Genomic DNA, 23,186 nt, shown 5'->3' with positions numbered 1-23,186 from the left:
CAGTAGCTTGTTCTTTAACTATGAAAGTTTTGATACATCAATCACAGCTAAACCTTCATTCTTGGTACCGAATATTATTCTATTGCCATCTGGAGATTGCCATCTTAGATCGTATAATCCATTATTCGTGATCCAATCCTTTTGGATTTGTCCAGTCGTTGATTGCCAAAGTGTTATTCTACCATCTGCACCACCAACGGCTAACATACGCCCATCAGGACTGAAATCAGCTGTAAACACATGATTCTTTGAATGACGACATTTCCACATTAATTCTCCTGATTCTGCATTCCAAAGACGAACATGTCCGTCCATTCCTCCACTATTATCTCTTATTAAAAGTTTTACGCCATTATTAATCGTACTCACGATAGAAGTAATGGCTTATCCAAATAATTAGATTGTGGTGCCCATATTAAGCAACCAATTTCACGTTCATGTCCACGCATAACGCGTATACAATCACTGTCTGGTGGTGGTCTACGCTCATATGGCTCTTCTTTACTGAATTTCCATACTCTTATAGTCGCATCGTCGGATCCAGACGCGAGATACTCTCCAGAAGGATCCCATCTGACTTGATTGACTTCACGAGTATGTCCAAAAAGTGCCTTGATAGGCTCGGCATCACCACATTTGAATACATAAATAATTCGGTCACCTCCTGCGCTAAAATACTGATTTAATTGTAATCATTAATCTATCAAATAACTTACGTTGCTAAGATATCATTGTCGAGCCAATCTGCGTCGAGGATTGATCCTAGTTATTGTTTAGTTGAATGATTAGTTTTATTAGAATACTCATACTTACCCATATGGAATTGCCATTGTTGTTCAATCTCGAATGTCTGAATGTCCCAGACAATCGTACGCTTATCCAGACCAGCGCTGAATATATAATAAGAATTGACATATTCTTACTGGTGTTTAACTCACGTCAAGGCTCTTGTACCATCTTTGTTGAACTTTACAGAGAAAACAGGACCTTTGTGTACACGCTTCTCCATAAGGACATCACCATTTCTGGTCCATATCCAGACACTACCATCATATGCGCCGGTCATAATCATTTCACCATCCGACTAAATCCATTAGTCAATTAGCGATTCGAGAAAATTTTCCACTTACACTCCATGCGATTGTAGTAATGTCACGACCGTCGCCTTTACGAGGAGGACCCTTCAACTGTGAGCAGTCGATAACTTCGAGGGTTTTTCCTTTCATTTCTCTACCAACTGCTGGTAATGTCCATATCTTGAGAATACCATCTGCACCGCTGAACTCTATTAAAAAGGTACCTTCAAATAATGCTAAATACTCACCTGCTAGCAGCAACATTACTGTACTTTGGATTGAAAGCAGTTGCATATACCTAAATTAGTTAACCAAATGCTCTAAGAAAAAAAAATTGACGATAATACTTACATTACCCATGTGACCCTCTAACCAAATAGCTTCGGCCTTTGTAAGTTTCTTCATTTGTTCACGAGGTGCTTCACCAGGTTTAAATTTAGGTTTAGGTGGTGTTGCTGCTGCGCCTGAAGATTTAACCTTGAACTTGTTGGAATCTCTAGCAGTTCTCCTATACTTGTCGCCATTTCTTTCAGTCTCAACTGATACTGTAGAGTCATCATCTGCTTCATCGGATGATTCAGGTTGTTTTCTTTTAGAATTTGCTATTTGAGAAGAAGGATCAACAACAATTTGAGCATTAGCAGGTCTATCACTAGCCATTGGAGCAATGAGTGCAGGTGGAAGCGGCGGTGGAGCTGAAGCTTCAGCTATTGAGAAGTCTTGAACGTCGACATCTTTTAATAATCTAAGGGGCCTTTCGTAAGGAACAATGGTACCATCCTAAATAGTGAAATTTAAAATAAAGTAGTTAAAATTCCGATTAGAAAAAGGAAATGGATTGAAAGTAAGTGAAAATTTGCAAGACTTTGGTCAGTTATGATAACAAGAGAAAAAAGAAGATACTAACGGTACGAACAGATTTCTCAATTTCATCATATAATAAACCTTTCTGTAAGTACTTTATCAGTAAACCGCGTTCCAAAGGTCCAGTTGGTTTAGTCAAAGGGAGACTAGCTTCAGTATTGAGAGTGAAAGCGGTATGATTAAAACCTGAGTTTTAGAGTTAAATAAATTCGTCTAATAAATTGAATTAATTTACCTGAATCTTGTAAATAAGATAAGATTAATAGATTCAACTCTTGTGAAGAAATTGCTGGAGCTCTAAGCGAGTTTTTATCTGTAGAACTTGTTGATTGATCGCCATTTGAATTGGAGTTCATTATTTATTCTACAATTTTTTAATTGCTATTCTCGTTAAATTGATGATGTTTGATGTTACGACGCTAAGGAAGAGAGATTCCGGTGATAGAATAACAAAATTTTCACCTAATATACCATAGATTTATTGCTTTAACCTCTATGATTAATATGATATTCAGGACAACTTCTCCCCTTGCTTAAATGCCAGGAAAATTCTTCACACATCAGTGACATAAACGCGTCAATATTTTTGTTTTAATTGTTAGATATTAGTAAATATGAATGTATCATAGGAGTATTCATAGTTATATTGAAAATTTAGATATGTACTGACAATGATATGTCTCTAATTTTATAACTAATTCAAGTGTATATGAAGGGATGATTATTCAGCATCAAAGGATATAAGTGATAACTCAATAAACTTAGTCTTGTTTATTAAATAATTCCTTTATAAAGTACAATCATCATTATACCCAAATGGATAGTCGAATGAGGCTTAAAAAATCTAATAAAATGCATTTAGACGCACAAGACGTTGAAGCTGTTATAGCACATGGTTCACATGAACAGTTAACAGCTTGTTTGCGTGTACTACTAGAGAATAGAGATACCGTAAGCTAAAGTCTAGTTTAAATTTGATACATCTAACCTCACGTTAGACTTTAAATGATAACAAAGACTTGAATGATCAATTATCGGAGTATCAATTAGAGCTAGATAACAGGATACAGGCTTTTCACGAATGTCAGCTACAATTGAACGATGCTTTAAGTGATCAAGCTGGGATAGAAGAAGACGCTTTATCAAGACAAGTTCAGATAGAGCTATTGTCTTCAAAGTTACAATCATCCGAACGTAAAGAATCTGATTTACAAAGGTCACTTCAAGTACAACTTGATAAGTTTGACAAAGATAAAAAATCTTGGTTTGAGACTGAATCAGCTTTACGCGCAAAAGTAACTACATTAAGCGCGAAGATCGCTGCTTTAAATAGAAGTTCTAATAGAGTAGAAGCTACCCCTCCAAATTCACCTTCACCTTCTAGTCCAAACTCAGCACCAATAATTAAATCTATGAGTATTGAGAGTACTTCAGAAAGGAACACAAGAGAAGCTGCACTTGAAAAGTCACAACAGGCTCTTGAAATGGAAAAGCAAAGAAGATCTACGATTCAACGTAATGAGCGTACACTTAAAGCTGAATTAGATAACCATAAACGTTTGATTGAAGATTTAAGATCAGAGAATGAAAGTTATATGCTTTTGTTACAAGAGCGTACATTTTCTGGTGATCTTCTCGATTCAAGTGTCTTCGATTCGATGCGTAACGTTGATGACTCTGGTATAGCATCAATAGCCGAAGAACCAGAGAATGATTCCACACAATTAAGTGAAGATGACCAAGACTTTACACCAAAGCGTAGAAGAGCGCGTAGACGCGGACCAGCGGACGCTCGTAAGAAGCCACAAGCTAGTGAATCACCAAAACCTCTGAGCGAGGAAAATGGTGGCAACGTTGGTGTATGTATTAATTAGTCTAAATTACCCATACTAATCAACTTCAGGTTACTGGACCAGGATACGACCTTGCTGCTGAATTAGGTAGAGCTAAGCTTGATAATAGTGATAGAGAGGAAACATTTGATTGTGAGTATTGTTTTATCTATCAAAGCTGATAATTAATCTACGTCTATAGCTCTGAAATCAGATAACAAGACTCTCAAAGAAGCAAACAAAGCTCTTACAACGTATGTTTCAAAAATCATTGAAAAGATTATAAATCAGGAAGGCTTTGAACATATCTTAGCTAGTGATTACAAAGACCCTGAGCAACGTGAAAGTATGAGGTTAAAACGTTCACAAACTACAACGTCATCAAGTGCTGGTAGGACGAGCTTAGGAGGAGTTTCAGATGCTTTACTAAACTCTCGTAAGAAGCCAGCGGATTATAATACATCCACTGTTCGTTCAAGACCTCAACAAAAGCCTGGTGGTGAAAAGCGTAGAAGTTTATCAATAGATTGGTCGAATATAGGTACATTCTTTAAAGGAAATAATCAAAATGAGAGTACAGCACAGAAGTTACCAAAACAAGAAGAAGATGATGAAGATAGGAAGGAAAGGGATAAGTTGAAAGCTGAAATGAAAAAGATTTCATCTGAGTCCCTAAATGCTGATGGTCAATTCACAAGATTTGATAGCGCAGAATCAGCTGATTTAAAGCGTAGATCAGGTTCTGTTGGTTCAGGTGCATTAGCTAATTGGCGTAAAAAGAGAGCAGAAAGAGCAGAACTCGTAAGGAATAGTTCAGGTAACGCATTAGCTGATGTTACGAATGATGATCAATAAAGATCTATCTAAGATAAGATATTATATATACCCATGCATTAATAAATAGTAAATTTGAATTGTCTTCTATCTATCGATTGAGTAGTAACGTCCAAGATGTTGAGAAGGTCGTGCTTGAGAATAGAATCATCTAAACGATTTATACATAGTACGAGACAAATAAATCTGATAAATCAAGAAGATGAGTTAAAGAAGCTCTCAAAGGACATTGAGTTGCATATGAATTCACCGACCAATGATTTGTCAAATGTTGTACATCCAGGTTTATGGGAAAATGCAGAGCGAATAGATACAAATTCACCTGCTTATAAATTTGGTAAATTTGCCGCTGGTCAAATAGTCATCCCTGCTTCTGTAGATAGCAGATTGACAGATAAGCTAAACAAGATCGATAAAGCTGAATTAAGACAGCAGGCTAGGAGTATTTATAAGTTGTTGGAACCAAAGAAGAATTTACCTCCAAAGAAAATACCTAGATTCATAGCTTATACACGTCCAGATCAACCATTAGCATATGCATTAGCCATTGGACCTGGCGTATACGCAGCTGTTTATAGCGTAATGAGAGAAATTAGGAGGAGAGCTTCGAGTGAAGTCGACGGTTGGCTTCCACATAGAGTAATCGAATTAGGATCTGGTGCTGGTGTCTCTGCATGGTGAGCAAATAACAGACATGATTTATAGCTTTATTCATTCATTTAAAGGGCTACTATGGACGCTTTCAAGTTTGGTAGCAATTCATCATCATTACATTCAGAGGAGTTTGAAGGAAATGATGAAACTTCCATCACCAATGAAAATGACGAAGATGAATTATCTTCTTTACATTCAGTACTAACCTACGATGCGTTCGATCCAAGTGAAGAAATGAATGAGTTTAATAAGCAACTTTGGAAGGATGCAAATCGAAGTACACAATTAAACGTATCAAGGAAGTTTATTTCATCCAGGTTTAAATCAGAAGATCCAATCGAAGTAAGTTTATATTAATAACTTTATTTTGTTCATCCACTAATTAAATCAAAGTCGTCAAAAACACTCGCTTTGTCAACCTTCACCTTATCAGAACTCGGAAGCTTAGCAGATAGACGTGAATTAATACATAGATTATGGAAATCGAATGCAGAAATTATAGTCATTATTGATAGAGGTACAAAGGAAGGTTATGAGCGTGTTATGGAAGCTCGTCAACAACTTCTGGATTTAGGTGCAGTTTCTGATACAAAGAGTCATGTTTTAGCACCATGTCCACATGATGGACAATGTCCATTGTTACAAACAAAGGATTTTTGTCATTTTAGTCAAAGGTTACAAAGACCAGCATATCAACGTTATATAAAAAAGGCAAAGTTAGGTACTGAAGATCAGAAATACTCTTTTGTCGTCGTTAGAAGAGGCTCAAGGCCTAAAAGTGATAATGATAAAACTTTAAATCAATTGTCAAAATATAGTGCAAGTGAGTTGATCAAGTTACAAAGCTTGGAAGGTCGTAAGAATTTAGAAGTAATTGATAAAATCGAAAATGATCATCAAGTAACTGATAGAACAGATGAGATCGAATGCACTGATGAAGCAATCGATCGCAATTTGAATGATAATGTCATAACGACTACTCAATCACCTTATTCTACTAATCAATTAGATATACAAAGTAACTTAATTGATAGTCCACAATATGACAACAGAGAATTATTGTTGAGAGATAGTTTCAATTGGTCTCGTGTAATTTATCAACCGTTGAAGCGTAAAGGACATGTTATATTTGATACATGTTCAAATAGAGAACGTATAGAAAGATTTATAATAACTAAAAGAGATGGCGATTCAGCATATAGAGATTCACGCAAAGCTAAGTGGGGTGATTTATTTCCACATGAACCAAATGGTAATATTCAAATTAAAAGTAATGGGATTAAACGTACATCATCAATACAGCCTGATATAATTGATAGTGATGGAAGCATGGATAATAAAGTCAATAATGATGCTGCATATATGGACTCAAATAATAAATTAATAATAAATCCATATGATCATGATCAAGCTCATAAGGATCGTACAATTAAACGTAGAGTTAGAGGTATAGGATCAGCTAGAAAGTTACGTAAAGGTAAAGGTGCAAGAATGGCAGATTTAATGGAGAAAAAAATGGTAGACGAGAAATTAGATAAGATAGCAAGAGAAGCTACTGACGAGATCATGAAAAATCGTTATTAGAGGAATAAACGTATTGTAAACTAACTTTTAGAAACGTTTTGTAAAGTACAAAGATACACAGTAAGCTAATTTATTGGTTCTAAGCAGTTTTACCTGAGGTCCTATAAATCAACAAAACCTCAGAATGCAAGTAAACTTTGATTATGAAGGCACATTATTTGTTTATGAAGATAACTCTACCTCAATACAATTGTATTATCTTTTAACGTCTATAATTATTCATGTGTTGTCTACAATTGAAACTATAACTAATGGTGAAAAATTTAACAGAGAAGTATCAATAAACCATGCGTTTGAAATTAGATTTTGAAATAAAATTAATAGTGAAAGTGTTAATATCCAAAGAATGTCTATAATAAGTGTCTATAATTGTTTGGGAATATTGAATTAATTTTCCTGCTTTAATTCTAAACCTTCTTCTTTTATACCTAAACCAATTAATGGTTCTGTTCCATCAACGTTTTTCAATGGTGGTAAAATGTTATCTTCTTCACCTTCCAATTGTTGTTGTTGACGAGGGCCAGCCTCACCACCACATAAATCTAGAATCGATTGTCTTCTAGATGCATTAGTATCAGGTCTTTCTTCTTCTTGGTCCTCTTCTTCAACTTCTTCACCATCTGCTCTAGTAATTGGATCAAATTTGAAAACATTTGAAGAATGATTTGTATTATTGAATTGCAATTGATCAGTATTATTATTACCATTATTAATGCCTGCTGTTGAAGATAAAGGTCTTAACGCTTCTGAAGAAGACATTGGTCTAGACGTACCAAATTGTACGTTGATACCAGAAGATGAAGGTGGTGGAAGATAAGGTATACTTTCATTGAAACCAATATTACCTTTCCTAGATGACCTAGGTCTCATAGCATACTCATCCCAATTTACACCATTAGTTGGATGTGGTGACTCTTGTGATTGTTGATTTTCTGTCGGAGGTTGATAACCAAACATCCCTTGGGATTGGAATGAGTTTTTACGGAAAGGTATTGGTTGTAATTGTGAAGAATATTGATAACCCTGATCAAAATAGTTGGCACTAGCAAAGTATTCAGAAGTTGATGGTCTATAACCTTGACTAGAATGAGGCTTATAAGTTGTAGTGTGCGATGGTGAAGGCAACATTGGAGCTTGATAAATTGGTTGCTGTTGTTGTTGTGGTGGTGGTTGATATTGCTGCTGATGCTGCTGATATTGATGTTGTTCTACGACAGAAGCAATTGGAGGCAGTTTCCCATTATTTTGGGAATTTTCTTGGGTATCTCTAACTAAGGGGATCGGTGTCGACGTCGGAGTAGGTCTCAAGGCATGAGGAATAGCAGGGGTTTGATTATGTGGTGACCATTCTTCTAAAACAGGTGGAGCAGCCGAACCAGCTGTTGACGTAGAAGGATGGGCATCCATAATTGGAGCTGATACATATTGTGATTGTGTATTTGCTGGCATTGACGCAGCATGTAACATAGGATGTGCCTGATGTTGAATCAACGGAGAAGGATGGGCGCTTTGTGTATGATAAATTGGTGACCAGCCAAATTGATTTTGCATTGGTACTTGTTGGTTAGGGAAAGGTGAACGATGTTGAAGTGGCTGGGTTGGTGTCTGTGACGTCTGAACAGCAGGTGAAGCCGAGGTTTTTGGTATAGGTGATGAAAGTGGCGAGGGAGACATTGGTTCAGACTTCTTGACAGTCTGGCGCTTTCTACCCCTTTGAGATTCAGGTGGAACTGATGAACCATGCTTGCGATCAACGACTTGAGCATCAGCAATTTGCTTTTGTGAGGCATTGGCTGCTAATTGAGAATGTAAAGTTGACATTCCCTTAAGTAAAGTTTCATTTAGTTCTGGTTGATCCGCGTGTACCTGTGCCTAAAATCAGTAATTGTAACTTCATAAAGGGCGGAGGTACCTACCGTGCCTGCGTGCTGTCGTAGGTTATCGAGTCGCGAGAACGCCTTACCGCAGTGGCATTTCTAAGATGTTATTAGACATTATCATACAGGAGGTCGTGATACTAACGAAAGGTCGTTCACCCGTATGCTTTCTAACGTGACGAGCCAAATGCTCGGAGCGGGTGAACTGCATACTACAGTTCCCATAGCCAGTGCATTGAAAGAGTTTTGAAGGTTGACTACGCGGCTTTCTTTGCGGCCCGACGGACGGATCTTGTTTTCTCTTACGCGATTTCGCTGGAGGGGAAATAGAAGGCTGAGGAGGAGTTGGAGCTAATTGTATAGCTTGTGGTTGTGGTTGCGGTTGTGATTGAGGCTGAGGTTGAGGTTGAGGTTGTGGTTGTGGTTGTTGTTGTTGCTGCTGCTGCTGGATAATCTGAGGATGGGGATGGGAGTTGGGCGGTGGATAATAGAATGGCTGTGGCTGTTGTTGGTCCATATAAAACCCTCTATAGAAAGGGAATTGTGGTTGTTGGTAATTCATGATGGTACCTGCGAACCTGGGAGAACCTGGTGGCCTGAAATAACTAAGGAATCGAGAAAAAAATTGAAAATCGAAAAAAATTAAATATAAATATATTTCATAACTTTCATAGCTTAATTCATTCAATTTTATACATCTTCACAATTTTTTCTTTTAGCCGTTTATTCATTTAAACGCTGACAGTGCATGATACCTATACATAATTGTATTATATGCTTAGTTTAATCATATAAAAAAAATACAACATTTAAGCCATCACGTGTATGCTCAACTACAGTCAAGTTGGAATGCTTGTGAATAATGAAGTGAGTGAAACTAGATTTACAATAGAAGGTCATCAAGTATTTTTACTAACAGGCTGTTACCACCTAAATTATTTATTAATTCAATTGATTGTGAATGTAATTTTCTTATAACTTGTAAAGTGAATTCTGCTGAATTAGTTCGTGTTTTTAAGTAGTCAATGAGGTATAACTTTAAATCATGATCTTTGGTCCTTTGCTTAAGTATGTTAATTATCTTAATAGAATCTTTATCAGTTAGAATTCCATGAATAATCGGAAAAGAAAATTTTCCTTCGGTTATGTCCTCTGCGAAACTTTTATTTAAGCTATTTGAATCGAATAGGTTTAAATAATCATCTCTAATTTGAAAAAGAATACCAATCTTGTTAATCAGAGGGATAAGGTTTTTCTCAAATGAGGAGAAGGTCAAGAGTAACTTTATAGATAGTCTTAATAAGCCAGAAGTTTTATTATTAACCAATTGAAGGTATTGACTTATTGAAGGGCAAATGAAATTGTCCCTATAATATAAATCCATACCTTGACCTCTGTGTAGATTGATCAATTCATCGTTATAGATATCGATTAAAGATGAGTTATTTAAAGACCTCAATTGGTCTAAAGCTAAAAAGTAGATATAATTCGCTGTGTTTATAGTTGAAGGGGTACCAAAGATACGATGAGCGACAGGGAAACCTCTACGCTTATCAGAATGATCTTCAATATCATCGATCAGTAAGCTAGCGTTATGTAATTTATTGATAACTGCAGAAATAACAAGAATATAATGACTATCAACAGCTAACCAAACATTAAAAGCATCAATTAATTTATTCCTAAAGTCTTTACCTTGAATTTTATTTAAATAATTGAAACTTTCTAATATTTTTATTTCATTATCATTTGACCACTCTTGGTCGGCTTCAATTTCTGAAAGTAATTCGTCCATTGATTGATGGACTTTGATAAAGAAGTTTATTACTAATAATTCAGAGCTAAACGATTTATATTCAGTTAAGTTAAACTTAAGGTATTAAAGGCTAAAACTTGTCTAAATTGAGCTCTATTTATAATTCATTTATGTTCGCTGGTTGATTTTTTGAAAATATGACGTGTTTGAATCAAGGTGATAAGTACCAAGTGGTATAAATCTCAAGAGAAGGAAATAAAAATATATTACAATAAATTTAGGTGTAATATTATTATCATAATCTTATCAAGTCTTATGCAAATTTATAGTTTAAGATTTTATTTTTATTCTGTTTATCAAAGCTCACAATTTAGTCGATAGTCCATCATAATTATGATTATAAAAAAATTATTAGAGAAAAGATCAATAATATTTGACCAAAATTTAAATTTTAACAATATAAGGAATGGTTTGAAATATCTGAATAAAAGGTTAATCGGTCCAAAAGCTTTAGAATATTACCCAAAAACTCCAGATTTACGTTTATTTAAACAACTGAATAATTTACCTTCAAACTTTGTAACAAGCAAAGAGAAACAGAGGTTGTTAGATGTAGATGCAAGGAAAAGAAGGGGTAAATCACCACCAAAGAAGGGTATAGTCGATATTATCATATTAAAATTCAAAGCTAACAATCAATTTAGGTCAAGGAAGAAGATCAACTATGAAAAAAAAGTAATTTAAGCTTAATACTTCAAAATTATGTAAAGTGCATGGATAATCTAGTAAATTGTTAAACCACTATCTCAGAACTAATAGTTATACTTACACCTGGTATATAACCTAAAATGGTTAATAGAATGTTAATCCAGAAGTCTGCTGCACATCCTCTTTCCAAGAAAACACCTAATGGTGGTACGATAATGGCAAATATGATCCTGTAAACTAGTTTAGACGCTATATTGACTTAGATTATATGCTTACTTAATAATATCCTATTGTTGTTGTTAGCTTTAATCTACATCCATACTTTACTTACACTATAGTACAGGGTTAAGCAAACACCCCTTATTCTGTTAACGACTATTACTTACGAGCAGGTAAATGGCACTAATCATATTAAACATGATCAATCATCTTAAATTTCACTCACTCTTTCAATATTATACTTGGTTGAATACTTTCAAAAAGCCAAGCACGCTAATTATAGACTCTCCACAACGTCATACAATTCAAGAAAAAAAAAATCTACAATTTTACATCTCCAAACAACAAACTGATGGACTCGCCGTTGTGCTGTCTCCTAATAGCTTCCCCTATAGTCGCACTAACATCCATTACATCCAATTTCTCACCCAACTTTTGTTTATTCTCAACTTGAGGAATAGTGTTGGTGACTGCGATTTTCTTTATCGGTAATTTCGGAATTATCTCCATAGCGGATTTTGACATTAATCCTAATTATTTCTTAATTATTTCTCTTTCCAATAAAGGAAGCTTACCATGTGAGACAATAGCGTATACCGCAGTTGCTCCTTTCTTTGCTAGTTCCGTTGAAGCTAACTTCAATGTTTGTGCTGAAACTACCATATCATCGATCAATATTGCTACCTTTCCTTCTACGTTTCCAACAACAACATCCATATGATCTTCCTCTTTGTTATCTCCATTACGGACTCTCGATCTGTGTATTAATCCAAAGTTGACATTTAATCTGTCTGCCAATGCTGTAGCTCTGTTTGGTCATTTGTTAGATTATTCTCTTTTGATTATAGGTTGGGCTTCTCACCTCTTTGCACCACCTGCATCTGGGGAGAAAACAACAGCATCTTCCCAATCTGGAATCGAAGATTTGACGTAATTTATCATTATTGGCTCAGTATATCTGAAAGTTGTCCTTTAGTTGAATTTAATTAGCAAGGTTTGACTAACAAGTTATCAACTGGAATATCAAAGAATCCCTTTGACTAATTAGATCTTGAGATATTGCTGAATGAATAATAACTCACTTGAATTTGTGATGCATGGAGATCTAACGTGATAACATGATCACAACCAGCAGTTGTGAGCATATTTGCAATTAATTTAGCTGTCTGTTAGCAATCGTTAGAACAAATTAAATATCAATCTTATAGCTAAGAGTACTCACAATTGGTGCTCTAGACTTGTCCTTCCTATCTTGTCTAGCGTATGGATAATTTGGAATTACAGCCGTTATACGTCTAGCTGATGCAGTCTTACATGCGTTGGCTAAAATCAATAACTCCATTAAGCTATCGTTTATATCCCCGCATCCGGATTGAATGATGAAAACATCTTCTTCTCTAACGCTTTCACCAATGCGTACATTTATCTCTTGATTCGAGAATTTATTAACCACGCATGGTGATAGATTTAGACCAAGTCTTTGTAGACAGTTTAATTATATTTCCACATTTTCAAAATTGACGAACCTTTCAGCAACTGCTTTAGCTAGATCTGGATGGCTATTACCTTTTTTACTGTTAAGTTAAACCTATTGATGTAAAAAATATATAACTACCAGTCAATATTTTGATAGCGTCAGGCCTCATTTGCGAAGACAATCAACGTAATTATCCAAGGAGTAAAAAAATAAAAAATGTTCTATAAAGTTAAATTAAATAATTTACAAAGTTTATTTATACTTTGAATCACTGCGCTTATGCTTCTTCTTCTTCTCGTCCTTTGTCGGCGATTCATCGATAGATTTGCGCTTTTTATCCTTTTTATCTTTTTTATCCTTCTTTTCTTCCTTTATATCATTGAAAGGACCTTTGGTTTGAAATCCAGGCGGTCTAAATCTCCACTTCAATTTATCAGTTGGTTGTTCACGCTTTAAAGCACCGTCAGAAGAGCTATGTACATCAAATGGAGGAGCTTTTAATGAAGGTATTTGGTTTGATAATTGATATTTATAATCGATTGATTTGTTTACTTGATAAATTAGATTAAATGGCGTGTGAAAATTTTTTTACTCACTTATTGATAATTTACCTTGATTATTTGGTATTAATAATGATAAATTATCTATTTCATCCTTTATAGATCCAGATTGAAACTTATTCGTAGTTTTACTATCATCCGAGATTAAGTTATAATGCTTTCCTTTAATATCTACATTGCCATCTTTATTTAAAGTTAAGCCTTTCAGATACTTTGTCTTTATCTAGGAAGTGTGAATCTTCTGCTTAGCAGCTTACATTACGTACATTATCTGGTATTCTCAAGCAAACTATATCAAATTGATCATCTTGAATTGCATTTAGCCAATCTAACTTATTGGATTCTTTATATTCCTTTAACTTGTATCCTCTTGGTGGCTTGTACCTAATGATTACTTAAAAAATGAAGGATTATTAACTATGATGATACTAACTGGTTTGAATTAGTATAATTATTGTCACTACCACTATCAATAGAAGATATTGAACTTTTCCTTGATTCAGTCGACATTTGATCTTGGTTGATAGATTTCAAAACAGTTCAATCATTTCAAAGTACAATTATTATATCCATGAAGTTAGAAAATATTAAAATCAAAGTAATTTTTTATAGACAGTATCCTCCTTTATCCTCCAACGCTCTATCATTAGAGTAAGTAAATTGATGCTCCAAGAATTGTAGCGCCCATAGCAGCAAAGGCTGTGTTTCTTGCAGCGGATGAATCATCATCATCGCTGTCGCTATTGCTGTTGGCATCACCAGTTGGTTCAGTTGATTCTGAGCTTGTCGATGTTGGCTTAGCATCTGTTGCATCTTGAAGGGTTTCATTGAAAGTACCAGTCATGTCGGTAATCTGTATATTTTAGTAATAATAAACGATAGAACCTTTAAACTTACCTCGAAGATATCAGAGTAAGCGATGTATGGTAAATCGTACTTCTTCTCCTCTTCCTTGTCTGACTTGAGTCCGTTTGAGACAATACGAAGTGAGCTTCATATGATTTAGTTAAGGATTCCTAATAAGTTATAAATACTTACTAGTATTTACCATCTTGACCGAGCTCTGGATCGATTGTTGTGTTGAATTTCATATCTGGTGCATTAACTTCACCAAGTTGAGTTAGTGGAATCATTGATTCCTTCGTTACTTATTAGTATGTTCATCACTCATGTTTGTTTCTCACTTACTGAGTCCTTTCCTGCGTAAAGGAATACTGTTGATTCACCAATCTCTGGCAATGTCTTGTTGTCACCTGTTTCAATCCACTCAACGGTGTATTCTTCACCAGCCTTTACTTTGTCATTAGAGGTTGGGTGGGTGAGTGACTAAGAGATACTGTTGTCAATACATAGCGAACTTGTGAAAACAAACTTACGAGATCTGCGAACGCTGGTGCTGCGAGTGCGGCAAGTGCAAAAACTGATGAACGCATTTTATCTTTAGTGTTTTATATTGTGGTTCAACGAGAAGAAAAGTCGCTTAATATAACCTCCTAGTGGTCAAAGCGTGGGGTAAGTTTTACAGGAACGATATTAATTCATGCAATTCATCAATGCAATTTGCCATTCTATTTATTTGCGTCTTCTCTCCGCATGTTTTTATAAATTCACGTCAAAATTTTCGTGCACGTCCCTGAGCAAGCAACTAAAATTAAACTTCGGTCTCAAAATGCTTAATATTAAATTAAATTAAAATTAAGATTTATCGCATGGCTCGCTTCATAATTTTGAGTGGAATTCACTGCACTCTCCATTTGAGTCCAGATCGGCCCATAATTGTAAACCTAACCAGTTTTAGTGTCCTATATATTATATATGTCATTGTATTTGAATACAATTATTTCAAGAACTGGAACAACTAAGTTAAGCTAGATTGTCCTGAAAGTTGGTATATATTTATGGAAGCACAACACTAGTCAATATGATAAGGTATGTCTTCGAACAAATATTTTCAGCTTCGTTATGCATTATAGATAGGATAGAAATGACTATCAGCTATATTTGTACGTTTCCTACTTTTCCTGCTTGTTTGGCTATTTGTTTGTGGATGAGACAACTCTAATTGTTGTTATGCATATCTCATTCACAAAAAATATAAAAAAAATTATATGTAGATATGCATATAATTGGAATGGCGACTTAACAGAAAGTACATAATGTGCCTCATATGCTGTGTACGGTGTCGCCAAGTTATGAGATCTACTAAGAAATTAGGATTAAACGTAAATACTCGTGTTATGTAGAAAATTCCAATAGGTTCATGATATCTGCCTCATGTTTTTGTGACACTCTCACTAACTTCCAACCTCCTTCCGAGCATCACTCGAAAATGCTTATGTTTTAAAGTAAAAGATATAAAATGATTTTAAGAGAATAACAGGGTTGTATACCTTGAAGCGAATCAACCCACGTCTCTATCATCTTGTTAGTGTTAGAATGTGCGAATATCTACTATCACATCAGCTACTGGGCGACTTATGTATTCAAAACGCAGAAGATGTAGCAAACACCAATATCTCGACTGATTATTTAATACCAGCTTGGAAGTCTTGACTGTTGGTTTTCTTCATTCTACGCGTTCGAAGATTAGTCTATCAAGGAGTGGTGCAAGAGTTAGTTGATAGATAAAGTGAACTACGACGTATCCTCAGAACAGGTGGTGGACTTGAAGTTTAGTATTCTAGATCGGATCACAATTCGTTGATTACGACTTTTATATTTAATCTGCAATAAATAATGCAAGACAACTAGCCGTTTTACAAGTAGACTTGAAGGTTATACATCTTGAAACATTGCGGTACTATGCACTTACTACAAATAATCAATTTAACAATTATAGCAGTCCAAGGTATGGAAAACAACATCCTAGACCATATATAATGTAAAGAAGATTTTATATAATTGAGAAAGGTTAACCAGAAAGGGATTTAAAACGAAGAGATGCTTGCTACAGTCTTTTCACTTGATTATTGAGTCTGATAGATGACATCCTTGATATCATACCAGATACGTGCGCTCACGGAACAATGAACTAACTTGTTAAGTTTACAGACCTTCTTATTTATTCTCAATGCTATATACATTACTCAGAAGTACAGGTTCAGGAATTAAACCATTGCGGGTTTACTAAAAACTCATGAGTATAACAATGTCTTTAAAATCATTACTAAATTTCAAGACAAAACTTAAGATGTACAAAACATAACAAATTTCATCCATTTAGACATCAAATACTAAAATCTACATTAAAATCGTAATCTTTAACGTTGGCCATAAGCCTTAGAAGCATATTGACCGTCAATAACGATCAAGTTTGCTAAAGTTTGCTCCCTGTTGTTGAAGTAGTTATCGAGGATCTCCTTTACACCCCTAGCGTATCTTTCTTGTGAGTCGAGGGAAGTACCAGAAATGTGAGCAGTCATTGCGTTACCGCCACCCATGTTGTTGATAGCAGAACGCAATGGGTGATTTGCAGGAGCTGGTTGTTGGTCCCAGACATCACCACCATAACCGTTGAGATGGCCTGATGCAAGAGCGTCCTTGATAGCTTGAGCATCACAGATAGCACCTCTGGCGGTGTTGACAATCCATGCACCTGGTTTCATATAGCCAAGTGTTTCCTTGTTGATGAGGTGGTAGGTACCTTCGTGGAGTGGTGCGTTGATAGTGAGGATATCCAATTGACCAAGGAACTCCTTTAAGTCTTCAACACGTCTAGTGCCGACCTTATTAGCAGCAGCTTCTGGAAGTGCTTGGTAATCGTAGTAGAGTAACTCCTTAGGGTCAAATGGTTGCAAACGCTCCAAAACTCTGTAACCAATACGACCAGCACCCAAAGTACCAATAACTTTATTTTCAACGTCATACTATAAGTTGGTTAGAAAATATTAGTAACGAAATGTCTCATATAACGTACAGAGTTACGTGCAACTTGAGCAACATTCCATTCACCTCTCATAATTTGTTCATGTGCTAGTAAGATAATTAGACATTTACTATCACGCTTCGGGAAAACTCACCTGGAACAAAGTTTCTAACCAAGTTAAGGATAGTCATGATAACGTGTTCAGCAACAGCAACAACATTACTACCAGTAACTTCAGCGACGGTAATCTTACGTTCGTTGGCGGCGTTCAAATCGATGTGGTCTGAACCAACACCAGCGGTGATGGCAATTTTGAGTTTCTCAGCCTTGTTCATGATATCCCTAGTGAGATAAGCCGGGTGGAAAGGAGTGGTGATAACGCAAGTAGCATCCTTGATATGCTTTTGGAATTCCGAGTCAGGACCCTCCTTATCGTCTGTGACGATATATTCATGACCTTGCGATTCAAGCCATTCTTTAATACCAAGTTTGTTTTCGATGGTACCAAGCAACTTTGGTTGTTCTTTGGCATACTTTCCTGCTGAATAGAGGACAGCTAAGATCTTTTCTTTGTTTACAGTAGCGGCTGGGCTCATTTTGTGTTCGATGATAATGGTAAAAGAAAAAGGATGTTGAAGGGAGATATTTATATCCGTGTGATCTCACGACTGCTGCAAATTCCAAACTTCCCCGATGTACCGTTAAATTAAGCGACGAAAAGCCCGATATCAAAGGTGGTTTCTATTCAAAAGCCTTTGATTATTGTATGTAATAGTATCATTCAGCTATTAGTTCTGACACCTCAGTGATAAAGTTGTGGGAAATTATTCCTCACTCCAATTTCCTTCATTTACAGGCTTTACTATCGGAATGTGCAATTTATAGATATGATAAATAGGGGTTCGAAATCAATAGCCAGAGTATAATAGGATGTGTTCTCCCATGCAAAATGCTTTCGGATCTTTATATCGCAATGTCGTCATAACTACTTATTAATTGACGCAAGCTCCTACCTAATAACAGTCGTACGTATCAATCTATGGAGAAATTCATATCCTATTCTAAAAAGAATGTTTATTTAATCAAGGTTTATTTACATTCGGTCTGTGCCATTTATATTTCATCTTCCGTCCAACGTGTTCAATGAACTCTCACACGGCCGAAATCGCAGTCTGTTGTAATTGACATGGTTAGCTATGCATATTAAAATTATTAAATACTTACGAGTATCAAGGAGGAGCTTGAGAGCGTTGCGTGCTCTAACTCTAGTAATGTCTTCTTCCCGTTGTGGCAGCAGCGCACCTACAGAAGGGCTCTCGGTGTTTCGGAATGGGTACTGTAGTTTTGGTCAACTAATAGTTGAAAATAAGTGCGACTGGACTAACTGGTAACAACTTATGTAACCACTCGTAGGCAACAAGGGTAACGCCGAACTGTAAATACAATGAGTTTCATTGCTTCAAATTCAAAACGCGCGCTTACCTGTGGACTACTTCTAAGAACTCTGGCGGGTCCACCCTTGAATAAGGCCTTTGCACCTTCTTCTTTTACTAAATGGTATTACAAACATGCCGTATTCTTTTCCAATTGTACTCACGGATACTAGTGAAAGCGTGCCCAACATTTCTGTAGTTAGTTTGGCCTTGTCTTGCTTCAGCTTGAAGACGAGTTTTGATAACATCTGCAGGAGTCGTTAAGTATGCTGCTGGCATACCTGCAACCGCTGCAGACAAGAGTGTTTCACCAAAGCCAAGTTTCTTACCATGTAAGCCTTCCTTGAAGAAATCCTTTTTGAGATGCGCATATGAAGTGAAGTAAACCATCGAAAATGGTACATCTCTGAGCAAACATGCTGTAGCTCCCTTATATAGACCAAGCAGTCCAAGTTGACGGATGATATGGAAAGCACCTCTAGGTTGAGCTTCACCAAGCTTTGCAGCTTCACCTTGTATTTGTAATCTAATCTTAACGATCTCTAATGGGTTTGTGAATACGACTTGAGAACCACCAGCGGCACCACCAGCAATGATTTCCCATGGCAAGCTAATTTGACCTGTTTCTGTGTTTTGCGCTAGATGACGAACAGCATCATTAACTGTCCTATAAACCGTTACTGTGAGTTTTCATTGGATCCCATAATACTCACAATTTTATAGCTTTCTCTGGTGCGACACCAACTAATTGAGGAAGTAAACCTCTGTAAAAACCTTTAAAACCTTCATTCCTCATTACTTTCTTTACACAATCGATGCTATTTGTATACATCATTTCACCTACAACTGCAGATCTCTGGTTCTGCATTCTAGTCTTGACTAAATCAATTGGATAAACGACTGTTGCACCTGTTGCACCTGCTAAACCACCCAGTGCAAAATTGTAAATACCCATAAGGGTCTCATGTAAAGCTGATTTTGGTGGCTGTGAAGGCGCGAGTGCCTCAATTGGAGTCCAATTAGGATCGAAAAGTGCGTCAAAGTCTGCCTTTGAAAGTCTTACGTCGGGTTCTGGTGTACCAGCTCTACCAACTGCACCTGGAGATGCCAAATGCCATGCGAAGGCAACTTCCATAGGTGAAAAGCTACCATAACGAGTGTTACGTTGGGCCGTTGCTAAAAAGTCTGAGGGAGATATTCTACCATCTGGAGATTGAGCAGTTGCGACATCCACGACATGTTCCACTGCATCCATATCATGGAGTACGTTGTAAAAAGCTCTAACATCGGCATACGAGATGCGCTGGTCCGCTGTAATGTGACAGAGGGAAGGCAATCGGTCCAATACAGGACCAGATAACTTGTGAGAAGCTACTTCCTGGGTTTATATATAAGTCGATTGGTAAATTTAAATAATAGCACACTTACTAAGATAATTTTCTGGAAATCCTCCGGTCTGATCCATCCGTCATTGTCTACATGCTAATAAGTATTGCTAGTTTCAAATATTCCAAAACATACCCTTATCTAAGTTGTTCCATTACTAAATCGGATCACGTCATAGAATTGAACTCACCAAAATAATGAAATGCCTGTCTGATCCTCTCACCTTGAAGACCTTTCATCATTTGTGTAAATTCATGGTAGGCTAGAACGTGCTCGTTCGTATCAGACGTTTTTCCGAGGTATAACTTTAACCAATCACAGTTGAAATCGAATGGAATAGCTTGGTTACCAAGGTATTGACTGAATACGTTTTTAAAGTCGTTAAAAGATACGCTGCCTTTATTACGCCTGTATACGTCAGCTCATATATCCATAATAGGGATGGACGGACTTATCAAAATACTGGAAAGCGACTTGGAAGGGTGCGTCAGGCTGCTTAAGGAGGTTCTCAAAGGTAATAAAGTCTTCTACCTTTAAAGGTGTCAGCTGTGTCTCTCGTGCCTTGTGCTACTGGTGCCCCGCGATAATAGGATATCTAAGGAGTAGCCCAAAATACTCACGGATACAATGCCTTTATTGGATTTATCAGCGACGTCAAAGAAAACGCCATATTGATCTCTCGATATTCTAGCGTGTCCTTTACCCGAACGTGGTGCAATAGCGTCTATGAATGCAGCTCTACCAAGGTATTTTACGCCATCAATATTTAAGCTGGCGTAATTATCAAAGTTTTTGCGCCATCTTTGCTGCTCTTGGTGAATTGCTGTCATTATCGTCGCTTAAGAAGCTAAATGACCTAAGTAAGCTATCATTGGCGAGCGTAAAATATTAAATTAAGGAATGGGTAGTACAACATTTTGTTATTAATTTGTTTTATTAATGAGTGTCTTTCTTCTTATTTTAGTGTAGAAAAGTCAAGTGGAGATAATTTCGCTCTGGCAGCATTGTATGCATAACTGCCTTCTTCATCTGACGAGCTGCTGGTGCTGTTTCTCCGTGGCCTACTGGCCCATTGTACAGAATTTGAGCGTTGTACGAGTGGTTGATCACGCCAGCTAACATTCTTAGGCAGTTGTTCTGATCTGCTTGACCTGTTACTACCTTTACGAATTGGCGCTATACTTTCATTGTTAGCTGAAATACGACGTGTCTGGTTAGATGTTAAAGGTAAATGCTCCCGCTCTTTACCTTTGCCTTTTGGTTGGCTAACCACCGCAGCTGCTGGATTAAAGTCTTGGTCAACACCATCGCCCTCAACAATACTCATCAAGTTTGGATGTACAACGGCTTTGCGATGGCGCACGCTTGTGCTAGTTGGTCTGCGGCGTTGACTGTTTCCGTTTGATACTGCATTTTTTGTTGGTACTTTTGGTGGAAGTAAAGGTGTTGCAGTTATCTTTTGTTGTTGCATTGATGATCTTTCCGTTTTCTTGGCCTGCTTAGCATGTTTTTGCTGGGCAGTTTGTGTAAGTATCGGTAAACTTGCGGCAGATGATGGTCTTTCTGGTAAGTCTGACACACGTCTGCCATTACCAACGCTGTTGGATCTAAGTGCACTTTGAGATATACGATGAGTGGATCTCCTTCTCTTGCTTTGATTAGATGCAACGCTGGATTGGCGACTTAGATTGTCCGCGATAATGGCTTGTGGATTTTTATTCTGAACTGTTATATATTTTGCACCCACATTGTCCTCGTCACTAGAATCGTCTCTTTCCAGGGATTTGATGTTAGATGCAGTCCTTGTTTGCCAACCATCAAATGATTTACGACGATTGTCATTTGAATCAGTTTGTGGATGTGAAGACTTAGAACCAAATCCGATGCTAAAGAGGCTTTTTTTCTGATGGGTGTCGACTTCTGTTTCCTTTTGGTGCTTTTTAGCTTGTTTTGGTGCTTTTTCCTTTTTACCACCACCAAAGAGTCTCCTGAAGAAGCCTCCCGACTTCTTCTGACTCTGTTGTTGGTATAAAGGCTCTGGGATGAGCGGTTGTCTTATCGCTTTGGTTGTTGTAGGTCCAGGAGATTGTATGGATGAATCCTATAAGGTCGTCATTAGCAAGAATTCAAAAGCGTATATAATACGTACGCTGAACTGCTCAGTGAACATAGAAGGTTTCGGTGTATCCTGTGGCTGGACTATTTGTACGGCTCTTGCGGCATCGCTGTGTCCACGCTTGAGGTTTGGATTCTTTATGGCAGTAATTGGACCGGAGATGTTAGGTGTATCTTCCTGTACTTGTGAGGCAGATTGAGAGGGACTGAGTGAGTCAATTGATGGATTATCCAGGAGATTCGCTGAAGTTGGCAGCAACTGGATATTTTCTAAGCCATGTTCACCAAATCTAATAAGATTATCGCCAAGGTCCACTAACGACTTTAGTCTTCCTTCTATAGAGCTGTATATGATACGTTGTCTATTCGTCATCAAATCGACCTCAATTTCAGAGAGATGTACTTCACATGCACGCAATTCCCTTTGAGAACTCAGTAGTTTCTCAGGTGCACTGCCATTGGATTTCTTGGAAGAAGCTTTTATCACTTGCTGAACACTGAGGTAATGTCAGAAATATGAGATATGGGGAGCAAAAGACCTTACAGAATCTCTCTATCTCTATCTACAAGCGAGTATCTCTCCTCCTGGCTGACAAGTTCAGCTAATGCCTGCCTATTGAATTCATTAGAGATAAAGTTACCTTCACACAGTAATATATACCTAGATTTGAATAGCTCGCTCGAATAACCCTCAAATGATTGGTTAATCTCGTTCAGTAGCTGGGCTACGCTTGTGATAGCGCCCGTGGCATCTATAGAGCCTAGGGCTAGTAAAGCGGCTGCCGAGGTATCACCCTTCTGGCTCGCATTCCTCAGCGCCTGCTCGTATTCTTTATCAGCTTTCTGTAGATTTTTGAGCAGCGCTTTGCTCTTCTTCATAAATACAAGGTGGTCGTTCAACTAAATGGGCAATGTGGGAGATATCTCAGACTCGGCGTTTTAATCA

General features: G+C 36.9%; 11 protein-coding genes across 11 annotated transcripts; 2 read left to right on the top strand and 9 right to left on the bottom strand.

Annotated features, from left to right (window-relative positions):
- Nucleotides 1–18: 18 nt before the first annotated feature.
- Nucleotides 19–2,296, bottom strand: WALSEDRAFT_62672 (WD40 repeat-like protein; the record flags this gene model as incomplete). Its single annotated transcript, XM_006956628.1, has 10 exons — nt 19–322; nt 370–669; nt 717–762; nt 814–890; nt 939–1,084; nt 1,131–1,278; nt 1,325–1,374; nt 1,428–1,856; nt 1,984–2,126; nt 2,176–2,296. The coding sequence occupies 10 exons, from the start codon at nt 2,294–2,296 to the stop codon at nt 19–21; spliced, it is 1,764 nt and encodes a 587-aa protein (XP_006956690.1).
- A 466-nt stretch (nt 2,297–2,762) lies between these two features.
- On the top strand, nt 2,763–4,688 carry WALSEDRAFT_59551 (hypothetical protein). Its single transcript, XM_006956627.1, has 4 exons — nt 2,763–2,891; nt 2,939–3,799; nt 3,844–3,925; nt 3,975–4,688. Exons 1-4 carry the CDS (start codon nt 2,769–2,771, stop codon nt 4,625–4,627), a joined length of 1,719 nt encoding a protein of 572 aa, XP_006956689.1. The 5' UTR covers nt 2,763–2,768; the 3' UTR covers nt 4,628–4,688.
- An 18-nt stretch (nt 4,689–4,706) lies between these two features.
- Nucleotides 4,707–7,044, top strand: WALSEDRAFT_59550 (Rsm22-domain-containing protein). The gene is made up of 3 exons (XM_006956626.1): nt 4,707–5,283; nt 5,332–5,602; nt 5,654–7,044. Exons 1-3 carry the CDS (start codon nt 4,724–4,726, stop codon nt 6,842–6,844), a joined length of 2,022 nt encoding a protein of 673 aa, XP_006956688.1. The 5' UTR covers nt 4,707–4,723; the 3' UTR covers nt 6,845–7,044.
- Nucleotides 7,045–7,061: 17 nt separating this feature from the next.
- On the bottom strand, nt 7,062–9,112 carry WALSEDRAFT_53605 (hypothetical protein). The gene is made up of 3 exons (XM_006956625.1): nt 8,867–9,112; nt 8,761–8,820; nt 7,062–8,710 (listed from the first exon to the last, which is right to left on the bottom strand). Exons 1-3 carry the CDS (start codon nt 8,930–8,932, stop codon nt 7,232–7,234), a joined length of 1,605 nt encoding a protein of 534 aa, XP_006956687.1. The 5' UTR covers nt 8,933–9,112; the 3' UTR covers nt 7,062–7,231.
- A 460-nt stretch (nt 9,113–9,572) lies between these two features.
- On the bottom strand, nt 9,573–10,858 carry WALSEDRAFT_59548 (farnesyltranstransferase). Its single transcript, XM_006956624.1, has one exon. The coding sequence runs from the start codon at nt 10,514–10,516 to the stop codon at nt 9,605–9,607; it is 912 nt and encodes a 303-aa protein (XP_006956686.1). The 5' UTR covers nt 10,517–10,858; the 3' UTR covers nt 9,573–9,604.
- A 128-nt stretch (nt 10,859–10,986) lies between these two features.
- Nucleotides 10,987–11,604, bottom strand: WALSEDRAFT_31430 (plasma membrane proteolipid Pmp3; the record flags this gene model as incomplete). Its single annotated transcript, XM_006956623.1, has 5 exons — nt 10,987–11,132; nt 11,181–11,259; nt 11,307–11,415; nt 11,513–11,517; nt 11,572–11,604. 4 exons carry the CDS (start codon nt 11,602–11,604, stop codon nt 11,224–11,226), a joined length of 183 nt encoding a protein of 60 aa, XP_006956685.1. The 3' UTR covers nt 10,987–11,132; nt 11,181–11,223.
- A 73-nt stretch (nt 11,605–11,677) lies between these two features.
- On the bottom strand, nt 11,678–13,078 carry WALSEDRAFT_59546 (phosphoribosyl pyrophosphokinase). Its single transcript, XM_006956622.1, has 8 exons — nt 13,020–13,078; nt 12,931–12,970; nt 12,627–12,882; nt 12,487–12,570; nt 12,410–12,438; nt 12,267–12,362; nt 11,980–12,212; nt 11,678–11,934 (listed from the first exon to the last, which is right to left on the bottom strand). The coding sequence occupies exons 1-8, from the start codon at nt 13,048–13,050 to the stop codon at nt 11,726–11,728; spliced, it is 978 nt and encodes a 325-aa protein (XP_006956684.1). The 5' UTR covers nt 13,051–13,078; the 3' UTR covers nt 11,678–11,725.
- Nucleotides 13,079–13,992: 914 nt separating this feature from the next.
- Nucleotides 13,993–15,034, bottom strand: WALSEDRAFT_59545 (hypothetical protein). Its single transcript, XM_006956621.1, has 5 exons — nt 14,818–15,034; nt 14,630–14,767; nt 14,480–14,580; nt 14,339–14,432; nt 13,993–14,294 (listed from the first exon to the last, which is right to left on the bottom strand). Exons 1-5 carry the CDS (start codon nt 14,872–14,874, stop codon nt 14,088–14,090), a joined length of 597 nt encoding a protein of 198 aa, XP_006956683.1. The 5' UTR covers nt 14,875–15,034; the 3' UTR covers nt 13,993–14,087.
- A 1,667-nt stretch (nt 15,035–16,701) lies between these two features.
- On the bottom strand, nt 16,702–17,902 carry WALSEDRAFT_15286 (NAD-dependent formate dehydrogenase; the record flags this gene model as incomplete). The annotated part of the gene is made up of 3 exons (XM_006956440.1): nt 16,702–17,307; nt 17,358–17,413; nt 17,461–17,902. 3 exons carry the CDS (start codon nt 17,900–17,902, stop codon nt 16,702–16,704), a joined length of 1,104 nt encoding a protein of 367 aa, XP_006956502.1.
- Nucleotides 17,903–18,446: 544 nt separating this feature from the next.
- On the bottom strand, nt 18,447–20,955 carry WALSEDRAFT_62665 (mitochondrial carrier; the record flags this gene model as incomplete). Its single annotated transcript, XM_006956620.1, has 11 exons — nt 18,447–18,478; nt 18,531–18,642; nt 18,692–18,739; nt 18,789–18,856; nt 18,904–19,406; nt 19,453–20,117; nt 20,168–20,214; nt 20,261–20,266; nt 20,316–20,533; nt 20,577–20,656; nt 20,746–20,955. 11 exons carry the CDS (start codon nt 20,953–20,955, stop codon nt 18,447–18,449), a joined length of 1,989 nt encoding a protein of 662 aa, XP_006956682.1.
- Nucleotides 20,956–20,996: 41 nt separating this feature from the next.
- On the bottom strand, nt 20,997–23,181 carry WALSEDRAFT_56416 (hypothetical protein). Its single transcript, XM_006956619.1, has 4 exons — nt 22,902–23,181; nt 22,785–22,853; nt 22,275–22,737; nt 20,997–22,226 (listed from the first exon to the last, which is right to left on the bottom strand). The coding sequence occupies exons 1-4, from the start codon at nt 23,117–23,119 to the stop codon at nt 21,081–21,083; spliced, it is 1,896 nt and encodes a 631-aa protein (XP_006956681.1). The 5' UTR covers nt 23,120–23,181; the 3' UTR covers nt 20,997–21,080.
- Nucleotides 23,182–23,186: the final 5 nt, after the last annotated feature.

The sequence above is a fragment of the Wallemia mellicola genome, assembly GCF_000263375.1.
Source record: "Wallemia mellicola CBS 633.66 unplaced genomic scaffold WALSEscaffold_3, whole genome shotgun sequence".
In the NCBI taxonomy this organism is placed as follows: Eukaryota; Fungi; Basidiomycota; class Wallemiomycetes; order Wallemiales; family Wallemiaceae; genus Wallemia; species Wallemia mellicola.
This window is presented reverse-complemented; position numbering and strand designations above follow the sequence as displayed.

Excerpts from the sequence above, each read along its gene's own strand:
- WALSEDRAFT_59546 (XM_006956622.1), bottom strand. The coding sequence starts at position 13,050 with ATGAGGCCTGACGCTATCAAAATATTGACTG. Across the intron at positions 12,971-13,019 it reads CGCTATCAAAATATTGACTG|GTAATAGCCATCCAGATCTA; the intron begins GTAGTTATATAT and ends ACAGTAAAAAAG. Across the intron at positions 12,571-12,626 it reads ACAAGTCTAGAGCACCAATT|ACAGCTAAATTAATTGCAAA; the intron begins GTGAGTACTCTT and ends GATTGCTAACAG.
- WALSEDRAFT_59550 (XM_006956626.1), top strand. The coding sequence starts at position 4,724 with ATGTTGAGAAGGTCGTGCTTGAGAATAGAATCATCTAAACGATTTATA. Across the intron at positions 5,284-5,331 it reads GGTGCTGGTGTCTCTGCATG|GGCTACTATGGACGCTTTCA; the intron begins GTGAGCAAATAA and ends ATTCATTTAAAG. Across the intron at positions 5,603-5,653 it reads AATCAGAAGATCCAATCGAA|TCGTCAAAAACACTCGCTTT; the intron begins GTAAGTTTATAT and ends ATTAAATCAAAG.
- WALSEDRAFT_59548 (XM_006956624.1), bottom strand. The coding sequence starts at position 10,516 with ATGGACGAATTACTTTCAGAAATTGAAGCCGACCAAGAGTGGTCAAAT.
- WALSEDRAFT_56416 (XM_006956619.1), bottom strand. The coding sequence starts at position 23,119 with ATGAAGAAGAGCAAAGCGCTGCTCAAAAATCTACAGAAAGCTGATAAA. Across the intron at positions 22,854-22,901 it reads AGCGAGCTATTCAAATCTAG|GCAGGCATTAGCTGAACTTG; the intron begins GTATATATTACT and ends TGAATTCAATAG. Across the intron at positions 22,227-22,274 it reads TGTTCACTGAGCAGTTCAGC|GATTCATCCATACAATCTCC; the intron begins GTACGTATTATA and ends ACGACCTTATAG.
- WALSEDRAFT_59545 (XM_006956621.1), bottom strand. The coding sequence starts at position 14,874 with ATGCGTTCATCAGTTTTTGCACTTGCCGCACTCGCAGCACCAGCGTTC. Across the intron at positions 14,768-14,817 it reads CACCAGCGTTCGCAGATCTC|TCACTCACCCACCCAACCTC; the intron begins GTAAGTTTGTTT and ends AGTATCTCTTAG. Across the intron at positions 14,433-14,479 it reads GGTCAAGATGGTAAATACTA|CTCACTTCGTATTGTCTCAA; the intron begins GTAAGTATTTAT and ends AATCATATGAAG.
- WALSEDRAFT_53605 (XM_006956625.1), bottom strand. The coding sequence starts at position 8,932 with ATGCAGTTCACCCGCTCCGAGCATTTGGCTCGTCACGTTAGAAAGCAT. Across the intron at positions 8,821-8,866 it reads ATACGGGTGAACGACCTTTC|AAATGCCACTGCGGTAAGGC; the intron begins GTTAGTATCACG and ends ATAACATCTTAG. Across the intron at positions 8,711-8,760 it reads TACGACAGCACGCAGGCACG|GTACACGCGGATCAACCAGA; the intron begins GTAGGTACCTCC and ends TTTTAGGCACAG.
- WALSEDRAFT_59551 (XM_006956627.1), top strand. The coding sequence starts at position 2,769 with ATGAGGCTTAAAAAATCTAATAAAATGCATTTAGACGCACAAGACGTT. Across the intron at positions 3,800-3,843 it reads AAAATGGTGGCAACGTTGGT|GTTACTGGACCAGGATACGA; the intron begins GTATGTATTAAT and ends AATCAACTTCAG. Across the intron at positions 3,926-3,974 it reads TAGAGAGGAAACATTTGATT|CTCTGAAATCAGATAACAAG; the intron begins GTGAGTATTGTT and ends CTACGTCTATAG.